The sequence below is a fragment of the Mytilus californianus genome, unplaced genomic scaffold (assembly GCF_021869535.1).
Source record: "Mytilus californianus isolate M0D057914Y unplaced genomic scaffold, xbMytCali1.0.p SCAF_7, whole genome shotgun sequence".
NCBI lineage: Eukaryota > Metazoa > Mollusca > Bivalvia > Mytilida > Mytilidae > Mytilus > Mytilus californianus.
Window position 1 is genome coordinate 101225085 of NW_026262723.1, and position 13451 is coordinate 101238535.

The 13451-nt window shown below is 34.9% G+C and overlaps 1 protein-coding gene across 1 annotated transcript; it reads left to right on the forward strand.

Moving 5' to 3' along the window:
• The first annotated feature begins 215 nt into the window (after nt 1-215).
• LOC127708449 (neurotrypsin-like) lies at nt 216-7520 on the forward strand. The gene is made up of 6 exons (XM_052213319.1): nt 216-323; nt 2558-2613; nt 3375-3567; nt 4839-5107; nt 5307-5446; nt 6778-7520. Exons 1-6 carry the CDS (start codon nt 217-219, stop codon nt 6970-6972), a joined length of 960 nt encoding a protein of 319 aa, XP_052069279.1. The 5' UTR covers nt 216; the 3' UTR covers nt 6973-7520.
• Nucleotides 7521-13451: the final 5931 nt, after the last annotated feature.

The window sequence follows — 13451 nt, forward strand, 5'->3', positions numbered from 1 at the left end:
ATAGTATATAGACATCTTTCTATTGTCCATATTTATTCATGTATGTATCAGAAAATAACAAAATGTCTTTGATTGGTTAAATAATATTTCTCTGACCTATTACAGAATATTGTTTTATTCAAACATGCCCCATATCTTTCCTATATATTATACACTGACTTTTGACTTTTTGACTTTGTTTTACATATCTTTTATATATTCAAATTTAGCTCAGCTATGCATAGTCATCGAAATCTTTCCAAGATGAGAACTGGACAAATTTGGATGGATAATGTCAAATGTAACGGAAGTGAACAATCGATATTTGATTGTATCGGAAATCCGTAAGTATCTGATATTTCTGGAATAAAATTTACTCGTTTTCACCTCGGTGAAATGTCACCTCTACATTATAATCCTTCCCGCAAGTATGCCCTTGAAGAGTAAGCAATTCCTATTCTACCGATTGCCTTAGAAAGGTAAGCAGTTTCTGTTCCATAAGTTGCGCTGGAAAGGAAAGGTAAGCAGTTCCTGTTCCATAAGATGCTCTGGGAGGGTAAGCAGTTCCTGTTGCACAAGTTGCTCTGGAAGGGTAAGCAGTTCCTGTTGCACAAGTTGTCCTGGAAGAGTAGACAATTCCTGTTCCACAAGATGCTCTGGAAGGGTAATCAGTTTCTTTTCCACAAGTTTCTATGGAAAGGTAAGTAGTTCCTGTTGCACAAGTTGCTCTGGAAGGGTACGATTTAACCTTTCCACAAGTATGCCCTGGAAGTGTAAGCAGTTCCTGTTGCACAAGTTGCTCTGGAAGTGTAAGCAGTTACTGTTGCACAAGTTGCTCTGGAAGGGTACGCTTTAACTGTTCCACAAGTATGCCCTGGAAGGGTAAGCAGTTCCTGTTGCGCAAGTTGCTCTGGAGGGTAAGCAATTCCTGTTGTACAAGTTGCTCTGGAAGTGTAAGCAGTTACTGTTGCACAAGTTGCTCTGGAAGGGTACGCTTTAACTGTTCCACAAGTATGCCCTGGAAGGGTAAGCAGTTCCTGTTGCGCAAGTTGCTCTGGAGGGTAAGCAATTCCTGTTGTACAAGTTGCTGTGGAAGGGTATGCAGTTCCTGTTGTACAAGTTGCTCTGGAAGGGTAAGTAGTTCTTGTTGCACAAGTTGACCTGGAAGTGTAAGCAGTTCCTTTTGCACAAGTTGCTCTGGAAGGGTAAGCAATTCCTGTTGCACAAGTTGTTCTGGAAGGGTAAGCAGATCCTGTTCCACATTATGCTCTGGAAGGGTAAGCAGTTCCTGTTGCACAAGTTGCTCTAGAAGGGTAAGCAGTTCCTGTTGCACAAGATGCTCTGGAAGTGTAAGCAGATCCTGTTCCACAAGTTGCTCTGGAAGGGGTAGCAGTTCCTGTTCCATAAGTTGCTCGGGAAGGGTAAGCAGTTCCTGTTCCATAAGTTGCATGGGAAGGGTAAGCAGTTCCTGTTCCATAAGATGCTCTCGGAGGGTAATCAGTTGCTGTTCCATAAGGTGCTCTGGAAGGGTAAGCAGTTCCTGTTCCACAAGTTGCTCTGGAAGGGTTAGCAGTTCCTGTTCCATAAGTTGCTCGGGAAGGGTAAGCAGTTTCTGTTCCACAAGTTGCTCTGGAAGGGTAAGCAGTTCCTGTTCCACAAGTTGCTCCGGAAGGGTAAACAGTGCCTGTTCCACAAGTTGCTCTGGAAGGGTAAGCAGTGCCTGTTCCTGTTCCACAAGTTGCTCTGGAAGGGTAAGCAGTGCCTGTTCCTGTTCCACAAGTTGCACCTGTTGTGTTGCTCACGACAAGTATAAAAAGTAAAAAGTTGCACAAGTTATCAGAAAATAGGACAAGATTGTATCTACGACAAACGAAACATACAGAGTGATCTAATACATTTAACAGTGCATAATGTACGAACAATGTCTAGTCTGATGCGCGGAAAGAAATAAATCCTAGTGCGTATTTCGAAATCGCTCCATCTTTGAACGTTGAAGTTGTAATTCAGATACAGTTATTTAGAGGGATCGTTCGTGAACTATTTATTGAAAGGCTGATTTTTAACCCTGCCCCTTGTTTTCTAATGGCAGTGAAATTTTTTTACCCTTCTCCCATTCCACATACATTTCTGATCTTAACGACTGATATTTCACTATCCTTTATCTTCATGAATAATGTACGAAATATTTGGCGTTGGAAGATGAGCAATCACTCAATCAAATGACTTCAGTTCTTAAGCTGAGGCTGGAAACTTTTGACGAAACATCAGAAAAGTCTAGTTTAAAAGTCACAATTTACAGTGCTAATTTAAATAATGTACTGAATCGTCTTTAGTTTTAATATTTCATCGTTTAGGGTCGTTTAGGGAATATGGTATTGATAGCAGATCTCTGTTAAATTATTTATTTATAACTTTGTAGAGTCGGCGTAATTTAAGTCTTTGACAAATTGTATAGACACTTGTCTATATTGTTGAAGGTTTAATGTTGACCTCTTTGTGTCTCTCTCTGATTTTCATGTCAAATGGCGAAGAGAGAATGCAATTTATTGTCTAAAAATGTTTGAATCGACATTTTCAGATTTGGAATCAATGACTGCGTGCACAAGGAAGATGTGTGGATTACTTGTCAGCCAGGTACACATTTTTCTACTGTATAAGAAATCTATTTTAAGTATAGCTACCATCAAAATATTGATATTGTTGGAAAAAAAACATGATAAACATAACTAATAATATGTGCAGTAGTCTAATGCATGTTTCATTAACATTTGTTTTACAGATATCATCGTGCTATGTAATTCTGCACGCAATTGAACTCTTCGGTGACTTTTTGTAAAACAAACAATAAATTGACGGTCCACAATAAGTCCTAGCATTTATTTCCATTGGCAATCAAATATACTTCCAATAGTCATAGTTTGGATTTAAAAAAAAAATCATGGTTTTGAGCGCTCCTGGTAGAGAATAAAGCAGAAAATTCAACATGCATCACTTCGATCATATTCATGTTATCCTTTTCAGACATACGAATTCATTTTTTGCTATTTGGTTCGTCTTGAATGTGGATTACATATATGCTACACTGTACACTTGAATAAAAACAATCAAACGTGAAATACAGTTAGGAACAGGCAAACCGTTTTGAACATATTATGTACCATCTTAATGTAATAATTTCATATTAAGAAAGGCAAAAGTATAAAGCAAGGTCTTACTATAGGGAATCTTTAGTCTTCTACACATTGTCATTCTCAAAAATATTTATTATTACAAAATCTTATATATTATGTTATTTGAAAAATATTAATAACATTTTTTATCAGCAATAATAATTACTGACTTTTTGACCATTTAATGTAAATCAGATAAAATTTGCTGATGAATATCCTTTGAAGGTTGCGGGTTTCAATTTTTCCCAATACTAGAAAGAAGTTATCGGATAGTTGGAGGGCAGGCAGTTACAAAAGGAAGCTGGCCTTGGCAAGCGTCGATTTTGTTAACTCTACCTACAGGGATAGAAGAACCTTTTTGTGGTGGAACATTGATAGAAAGTCAGTGGGTTCTGACAGCAGCACACTGCTTCGACAGGTATACATGTATTACTATAAATAAAATCATCATAGATACCAGGATTGAAATTGTGTACGCCAGACGCGCGTTTCATCTACAAAAGACTCACCAGTGACGCTCGAATGAAAAAAAGTTAAAAAGGGTAAATTAAGTACGAAGTTCAAAAGTATTGAGGACCCAAAATTGCGAAAGGTTTTGCAAAATACAGCTAAGGTAATCTATTACTCGCGTAGACAAATCCATAGATTTTCGAAAAATTCAAAGTTTTGTTAACAGTTAATTTATAATTATGACCATATCAATGATGATTCATTTCAACACAGAACGGCTGACAACTAAAAGCAAGATAAAAAATATAAAGAAAATACAAAGGATGCAATGAAAAGCTACGATGACAGAGAACACAAAGATAGAAAAAAAAAGATATAGATCTAAAGATTGAGCAACACAAACCCCACTTAATTATCATGACGCTCCAGATTACAGGTTTGGGAAACCAGATATATTATACGTTAACAATATGAGCATAAAAAAGGACATAAACAGAACAACCACAACCCTTAATCTGAAGAAAGTTGCAATCTAGATTATGGCTCAATAGCGATATCACGTAAATAAAAATGTTAAGTCAAATCTAAATAATGTAAATACAGAATAATGGCTGTTGGAGAGATACTATTATTGGGGGCTGACAGTCAACCATCAGCGGTACCGACTCATTTATTGTAATATATAAGAAAATGTTATAGCTTTTAGTGGGCAAGTTATGTGTTCCTAAAAACATTCTCAGGGTTTATTATTAAATTCCTACTCCAAGAGTGACACCAGTCGAGTTACACATGTTAAAATTCTAAGTCATATTCGATGATAAGCTTTCATATATCATTATATGCGTTGTGTCCAACCTCAATCATCGGTACATCTTAATTATCTCACCAAAATTACTTGACCAAATACAAAAGTTAAAAAAAAAAGAAGAAAATTCGAAAAGTTATTTTTTAAGACGAAAGAACATGGCCGATGAAAACTCTACAGACATTGATAAATAGCAAACAAACAAACAAACACAAAAAACAAATGATATCCGATGTAAAAAAGCGATGATAAGTTGTATTTGGTGATTAGTCATGCTGTATGAAAGGAGGAAAAGTTCACAATAACAAATAAAAAGTAATTAGCATAATTCAAAAAGTTATTAATATGTAAAGAAAAAGGAAAAGTAAATTCTGGTGTGATTTTAACTGAACTATATGACTAACAAGTTAGATCAGTTTTCACTTTTATTGTAGGTTAAAAGATGTGTCGAGTGTCCGTGTCAGACTGGGTGACTTTAATAAGGATGTTCACGAAAGTCAAGAACAGGAATTTAGCATCATGCAGCTAATTAAACACAACTGGTACAGAATTGGAAGACATCCAGCTGATATAGCACTCATTAAGTTGGATAGACCAGCCGTGACAACTAGATACGTGCAGAATATTTGTTTACCAGGTACAGACACACGTCCATTCAATGGTAGCGACTTCTGTTATGTGAGTGGATGGGGAGATACTAGAGGTACGTATCAGATCATATTTCTGTTTGTCTCTGTATGTCACAGTTTCTGTGTAAATCACCGATTTCATTTTATATAATAATATCCAGTGAATATTTTTGTATTCGTTTATAATAATTAAATCTCATCTAAATGTTGGCCAGGAATCAATTTAAACTTCTTGTAATAAGAGATAGTTCCTTGATAGAATTTTTATTTTAGGTACAGGCAATAAAAGTATAATGCAGCAAGTAAGAGTGCCAATATTTTCATATACTGATTGTCGAAGTAAATATGGGACAGACTTGCCCCCCGGTATGATATGTGCTGGATACGAAATGGGAGGAAAAGATGCATGTCAGGTAGGAGGAAGAAAAGAGTTTTTTTAATTACTGAAGATCAAAATTAATATGCAAGAAATTAATTGATCAAGGCAAACTTTAAAAAAGGTGAGAAGATACCATGGTGGCTTAAAATATCTTAAAAACATACAACAGTATGTCTGCAAGAAACATAGATGAACAGACAAACAACAGTCAACATAACATTGCAAAAAAACTAGATTGAACGACACATACTACCAGGGTCAGACTCGGGTGCTCCATCCATTGCTCATGCTTGTGGCGTATGGTACCCCCGTTAAAATCCAGAAACGAAATGCTAGACAGCTGGCAGAACAAAGTCGTAAAAGTTATAATTAACTCTAAAATGAACTTTCCAAAATGCTTTGTTTTATCGGAGTTAGGATCGGAATCTTTAACAAAATATATTGACTGTCAAATGATCACATATTTTCTAGTTTAGATTCTTTACCTGGTACAAGATATTGCAAAATGATATGTAAAGAACTTAAATTATCCAAAAAATAATATTTTAATCATATTAACCACATATTTCACCTGTCTTCCATTGAATGCTATGTTATTCCGCATGCAATTGAAAGATAGTGATACATGTCAAACATGTTGTATTGAAGAATCTGATTTGCATGTATTGTTGGAATGCCAGGCATATAATGATATTCGAGAACGTTTCTTTTCTGATTTGCACGATTTCCTTCTAAATGCAGGAACCGGCGTGTTTTTCTCAGAGTTCCCTCGTTTTAATAAACTTAAATAAATCATCGGCGACATAGCCTTTTTGTTCGCTGATGATATCGGAAAAAAGGTTGATGCAATGGGCAAAAAATATCTGACCTCAGTCATTAAAGCTCGCAATGAGTTGTTGCATGTTAATGTCTAAAATAACTTATATGTATGAAAGTTTGAAAGTGTGCCAAATTAATGTGAATGTGTATTTTAAGAAAAAGTCTAAATATATGTGTAATCTTTTAATAATATTCAAGATATTGCACTGCACTTTTACGGTTTCTTTTATCCTTTTTTATAAATGTTCATTGTCAAAGGTTGGAATTTAAAAGAAATACTTTTACGATTATTTTGACATTTTTAATTTTATAACGATGTGATTTTTTACGTACACTGTATATATTGTACAGTTTGTATGACGCAAACACTTATACCCCGCTGGTGTTTGCCCCCGATGTAAAGGGGTAGTTTCTCAATATATATATATATACCAAATTTATAAACCAGCGGTACATATAAATTCTGTAACCTTAATAAAAACACAAGAAGCGGTTGCAATGATGACAAAATATTGTTTTGCTTATTTCATTAAATTTCTATTGTAGGGAGATTCCGGAGGACCATTAATGTGTAGACGAAATAATCAGTGGACAATAGCAGGGGTTGTATCCTGGGGAGATGGATGTGGCCGTATGAATAAGCCGGGTGTTTATACTGAAGTATCAACTTACTTAAAATGGATACTCAATATTCTCCACCCTCCTCCAACAACTTCGGTCATATCACAGGCATTTGGATGAATAAAAAAGACGAAGAAACAAAAGAACTGTTCGCAGAAAAAGAACTTTTTATTTATATATGGTCCATCAAAATAACACACATCCCAACCAATATATATGTATTCCAACGCATAAAATGTTATTATCAATTACACTTTTTGTAAAATTCTTAAGACATATTTTAAATTCTTATCTTTGGAATACTTTTTAAGTACCGAGTATATCATCAAATGGAGATATAACAGTGTATACACATTTTATTAATACATCTATGTTTGTAAATAATGACATTCAGTTTCATAGTCAAAAAAATATTGATGTCATTTGGTAGTGTTAAACATATTTTTCTGTCAATTGGGGAAAAAAAAATCCGCTTCAGAAAATATTACCATTTAATCCTGACTGATAACAACACAACTGTACAATCGTAGTGTCACTTTTGATGTGTTTGTTTTAACACCTACTGCAGAATGTCTTGTGACATTCAAATCTGTATTTCATTGTATGAATCTCATAACTGATTATGTTTTACTCTATTTTTGATATGACAATAAAAAAGTTAAAAGGTAGTTGTTGCTATTAAATAAGTTATCATATACTTTTATCAAAGTAAAATAGCGTAATCATTTCCTAGTCAGGAGGCGAATTTCCGTATATATCGACAACAAAAATGTAGAACAACACCACCTAAGGAGATTACTGGCAAATTTGACGAGGTCAGAATATTTATTTTCAACTTAAAACTGGCCGGATTATTTTTTTGGGATCAATTTATTTTTCTTTATTTAGTATCCCCCTGTTTCTTAAGCGGGTGGTGTATAGTTATGAGGAAGTCCGTCCGTCCGTCTGTTCGTCCTTCTGTCCTAATTTTGTATCCGCACTTGTTCCTGAACCGCTTGACTAAAATTTTGTGTAACTTTTACGTAATCTTACTCGCTTAATGACCTTTTGCATCTCTTCATCTGAATGATTTTTGGGGTGAACTTTGGGATGAACTGGATTTCGTCCTATCGGAACAAATGTGTATAGGCTTCTCCTCCTAAACCTCTAATCATTATTTAAAAATGTAAACAACAGTAGTTTACCGATGTTAAAATCTCATCAATTGACTGAGAAGATACAAAACAAGGTAACAAACAAAACCTGATGGAATAGCACGAACTCCAATACGTTAAAGAACGGAGGCGTCGACAGTCATGACCATAGAACAAACCATTGATCATGTAGTATAGATGTTATTCCATCACCTTTGAACATTTGTTAGGCAAATTACTTTTTTAGCCAAATTACTTATGTGACATGAACGTATTCATTGATTAAATTGAGAATGGAAACGGGGAATGTGTCAAAGAGACAACAACCCGACCAAAGAGCAGAAAACAGCACAAGGCCACCAATACTTGCACACAATTAGAAACACGTCTAAATATCTGATGCTACCATGGATCCTCTCAGATCCTCAAACACCAATATACTATAGTATCTGATGCTACTACAGATCCTCTCAGACCCTCTAACACTAATATTTTCATCAAACGATTTGTCTTCAGTATTTTTCATTTAAAACATTTCAACATCATACACATCAAAATTTAAGAACTATTTTTTACACTTATAAAATAAGGAGATACATATGTAGAATGATTGCCATGAAACAACTATCAACAAAGATATCGAATATATACATATGTACGGGTCTTCTCTAGCAAGGAGCAAAGGCGCTCCGCTCTATTCAAACCTTTGGACGTTTTAAATGGCTACAAATTAGCCATATGTTACATGACATTGTACATGTTCAGATACTAATAACGTATACATTCTGATGACAATTATTCATATCTTGTAGAACCTGATCGCCCCAATAATTTCTTAATTCGTACACTTTTGCCAATCGTATCAAAACAAGTTATTTCGCCATCGATTATCATTAAACAGAACCAGTTTAAACAGAAAATGAGAAAAATGCGGTAATTTGAGTTTGCAGTCAAACACATACAAAAATGTAAGCATTGATAACATAATGTTGAAACAGAGCAACTAAAATCTGATGTCAGAACCCCAGTTTAAAAAAAAATGTAATTCATAAACTGCAAATTACAATCAAAATGTATCATTTTAATCATGATCAGTGTCTATTAAGCAGATTATACATTTGGGGACTGACAGTACACAATCATTGGTTAAGACCTAGACGTAGTACAATGAACGTGTGACATCAAGTTCAGTGTGCACGATATGTGTGTTCTCTCTTTCAAAAGCTATATATAGACCATCACTGAACATCAGTAATAGGAAACCTTCAAGAACAGAAAAACTGCAGTTCAGTTATTGACTGCCGCTTTATTTATTGTGCATATCTTAGGTTTCTCATTTATGCTGTGTGAAAGCCATATAAAGTTTCCCAATGATTCAGATGCATGCTCTCTACATCTCAAATACTCTTCTTATGTGCACTACTTCACTTTTCCTCTTTTGGTCAGTTAAAATAATGAGATGTGGTATGATTGCAAATTAGACAACTATCCAATAGAGTCCAAAATGAAGCAGAATTAAGCAACTACTTGTATAGGTCAACGACCTTCATTAATGAGCAAAAACCATACTGTATAATCAGCTATAAAAGGCTCCGACATGACAAAATGCGAAACAATTGCAAAAATAATATCAAAAGCCTGATTTATTACAAAACAATAATCGGAAAACAATTATGACAGACAGTATGTTCATTGATATTGCAATGTAGGCCGCCTGAATTACTGGTGCTATTCATGCTAAATTTCATGTCAATTTTCGGGGTAGTCTAAGTATTGCATTGTTTCTGTATTTTGCACAGTTTGGTTAATATGATGAACGCATCTATACCATCGAACTTGAAATAAAGGATACAACAGATACAGTTAAGCCTGGCTCATATCTTGACTTACATCTAGAAATTGACAATGAGGGTCGATTGAGATCAAAACTTTACGACAAAAGAGATGATTTTAGCTTCCCAATTGTGAACTTTACATTTCGGTGTAGCAACATTTCAATCTCCCAGTTGATATGATATTCCAGAGCTTGCATTTCCTATCATAATTTTCCTGATAGAGGTTACAAGGAAGCTATTAAATCAAGGGTTCCAAGTGGTGAAGTTGAAGTCATCACTTCGTTAATTTTACGGACGCAATCACGAGTTGGTTGACCGTTATGGAAAATATGTTTCACAGATGACGACGGATATGTTCCAATTGTCGTTACCACAATCCCGTGTTTTTTTCAAAGAATGTGACATCATCAAATTAGATTTTACTTACATGAGCAACACGACGAGTCCAACATGTGGAGCAGGATCGTCTCACCCTTCCGGAGCACATGAGAAAGGCTGAGATAACTCCCCGGTTTTTGGTGGCGTTCGTGTTGCATAGTCTTTAGCTTTCTATGTTGTGTTTGGATACTGTTGTTCTTTCTTTGATCGTTTTGTTTTTTTCCACGGTGTTGTCACTTTGTTATCAACTTATGAGTTTTGGATATCCCATTTGATATCTTCCGTCTCTATTTTATACGAGATTGTTGGGGAAATTCTGACAAAATCTAAGATTTCTGTGTCCGTAATAGTTTTGAATATTTGTTGTTATTTCCCTGCATGTGTGTGCTTCAGTGCAGATTCTCGACATCTAGACAAAACTAGAGGCTCTAAAGAGCCTGTGTCGCTCACATTGGTTTATGCACATATTCAACAAAGGACACTTTCCAACATTGTAGACAAAAATCTCTATTTTGTTAATCTTGTATTGCTGATTATTTAGTCTGTTTAGTTTTTCTCTATCTTCTTTAGTTTTTGCACAAAACATAAAGGAGGGTAAAAAAAATCCTCATTTAAGGGCAATCACTCCTATAAAGAGTGACAGTTTACTAACTTTATCGGCAAAATTTGACTTGCTATTAGATCTTGCCTTGTTGATCATTTTGTGATTTAAAGTGTCTATTTATCTATTATAATTTTTATCATATAAGGCAAAATGCAAAAAAAAATGGTAAAAATCGTCATTGAAGAGCAATAACTCCAATAAGGAGTCGTTGGTCGGTTTCCTCTATTTGTCTTAACTGTAGATCTTGTCTTGCTGGTCATTTTTTGCTTATTTAAGTTTCTATCTATCTATTATCATTTTTAAGATATAGGAGAAAAACGCAAAAAAAAAATATGGTAAAAATCGCCATCAAAGGAAAACAACTCTAATAAGGAGTCGACTGACGATTTTGACCATGTTTCACTAATTTGTAGAACTCGTCTTGCTGGTCATTTTTGCAATGTAAAGTTTCTCTCTATCTATTATAGTTTTCAAGATAATAGGCAAAAAAGAAAAAAAACTTGGCAAAATTTGTCATTTAAGGGCAATAACTCCTATAAAAAGGTCGTCTGACGTATATGAACAATTGGTAGAGCTCAACATTCAGAACATTTATGCTCCTCTCAGATTTTCTCTATTTATAACGGTTTTCAAAATAATAGACAAAACTTGCATTTTACCACTATGCTCCATTTTTAGCTAAGTCGGCCATCTTGGTTGACAAGCGGGGTCATCGGACACATTTTTAAAACTAGATCCCCTAATGTTGATTGTGGCCAAGTTTGGTTTAATTTTGGGCCAGTAGTTTCAGAAGAGAAGATTTTTGTAAAAGTAAACGACGACGGACGACGGACGCCAAGTAATGAGAAAAGCTCACTTAAGGGCCAGGTGAGCTAAAAACGATTAAAACCATGTTAAGGGCATCTTGAACTTGCAGTAAGGCGAGAGCTTTAGATCCGCGTGGAAGGCCTCGCTGTGACTTTGAGATAAACAACAGCACTAGAAAAATGATAATTTCATGTTTTGTCATGTGCATGATGGAATTTTAGTTCATGAATTGATACATTAAATTCATATGTTCAACTCTTATGACAAATCCAAATTCCGCTACCCCAGGAATAGATTACCTTAGCTGTTGGCAAAACCTTTAAATATTTTCGGTCTTCAATGCTCTTCAGCTTCGTATTTTATTTGGTCTTTTTAACTGTTTTAATTCGAGCGCCACTGATGAGTCTTTTGTAGAAGAAAAGCACGTCTGGCGTACAAAATTTTAAACCTGGTATCCATAATTAGTTTATTTCCTGTTTCTGGTGTTGAGCATGTCATTTTGTATGAACGACATCCGGGTTGATGCAACTACTGGTAGACTATGAGTCCCCAATGGAAAAACAGGCCTAGAAGCCAGTGATTTTGTATTGATACTTTAACTTATGGAAAATGTACAGTAAACTAAAAATGTAAGATCATAGGTACCAAAGAGGCAATCAAAAACATTAAGACAAAAAACAATGAATTTTAGGAGAGGACTATCTAAGTTGTGATAACTTGTGTCTGATCCTTTTTGTTATATGTAATAGCAAATAAAATATGTTTAAATGAAAGCAAAAAAGACAACTCCCTGGCCAAAAAAAGAAAAAACAAACAACAGTCCAAAAAAACTAAAAAAAAGCTTGACACAGAAACTTGATTATTGTGCATCACGATTCCATCAGAAACCCGAAGTTTACACAGGTTTTCAACAAAGGTAGGCAAACAAACCTTAATAACAGATACTAGGCTTAAAATTTTGTACGCCAGACACGCGTTTCGTCTACAACAGACTCAAAGGTGACGCTCGAATAAAAAAGTTAAAGGCCAAATAAAGTACGAAGTTGAAGAGCGTTGCGGAACCAAAATTCCGAAAGGTTATCCCAAATATCTAAGATAATCAATTCCTGGGATAGGACATCCTTAGTATTTCGAACAAGTCAAAGGTTTGTAAACAGTTAATTTATAAATGTGACAAATATCCATAATAGAAAAGTGCTGACTACTGGGCTTCTGTTTCAACAGTGTGATCCGTCTTGTTTCGTAAGACAAGTGCTAAGTTACATTCCGTGATGTCATAAACGAGGAAAGGAGGACCGGATAAAATATTTAAAATTTTGTAAAATACTTTAGTTGTCCAATGGCATGTAATTTAGCTACTTTTGGTGTAAATCATCAAAAGGAGTATGTCCTAATCTGCAGCTTTCCACTGGAGAACAGTAATTTTACATTATTGGTACTCAGCATGACTTTTAAATAATTACCTAGATTCTAAGTAAGAACTACCGACCACTTGGAGTCTATAGTTCCAATATTTTTTAAATAAAAGTACACGAGATCACGATGTAATTTGCTGAATCAATGACAAGAAAATGTTTGCACCCAACTTTCAGGTCAATGCAAAACATTTTTCAAGCATTGACGTCAAAGATTATAAATCACCGAAAAAGTCGATAAACATATATAATCTTTAAAATGAGTAAATAAACAGCCATCAAAGGGCATAATGACACCTACATAGGTCCCAATTTTTAACAGATAGGGCATTTCAAACCAGTTGTTGTCTATATTTTATAAACAGGTCATTTTAGAGCATTTCCTTTATCCGTTTAAATAATCGTCTGTCAGAACAGGATTTTGGAA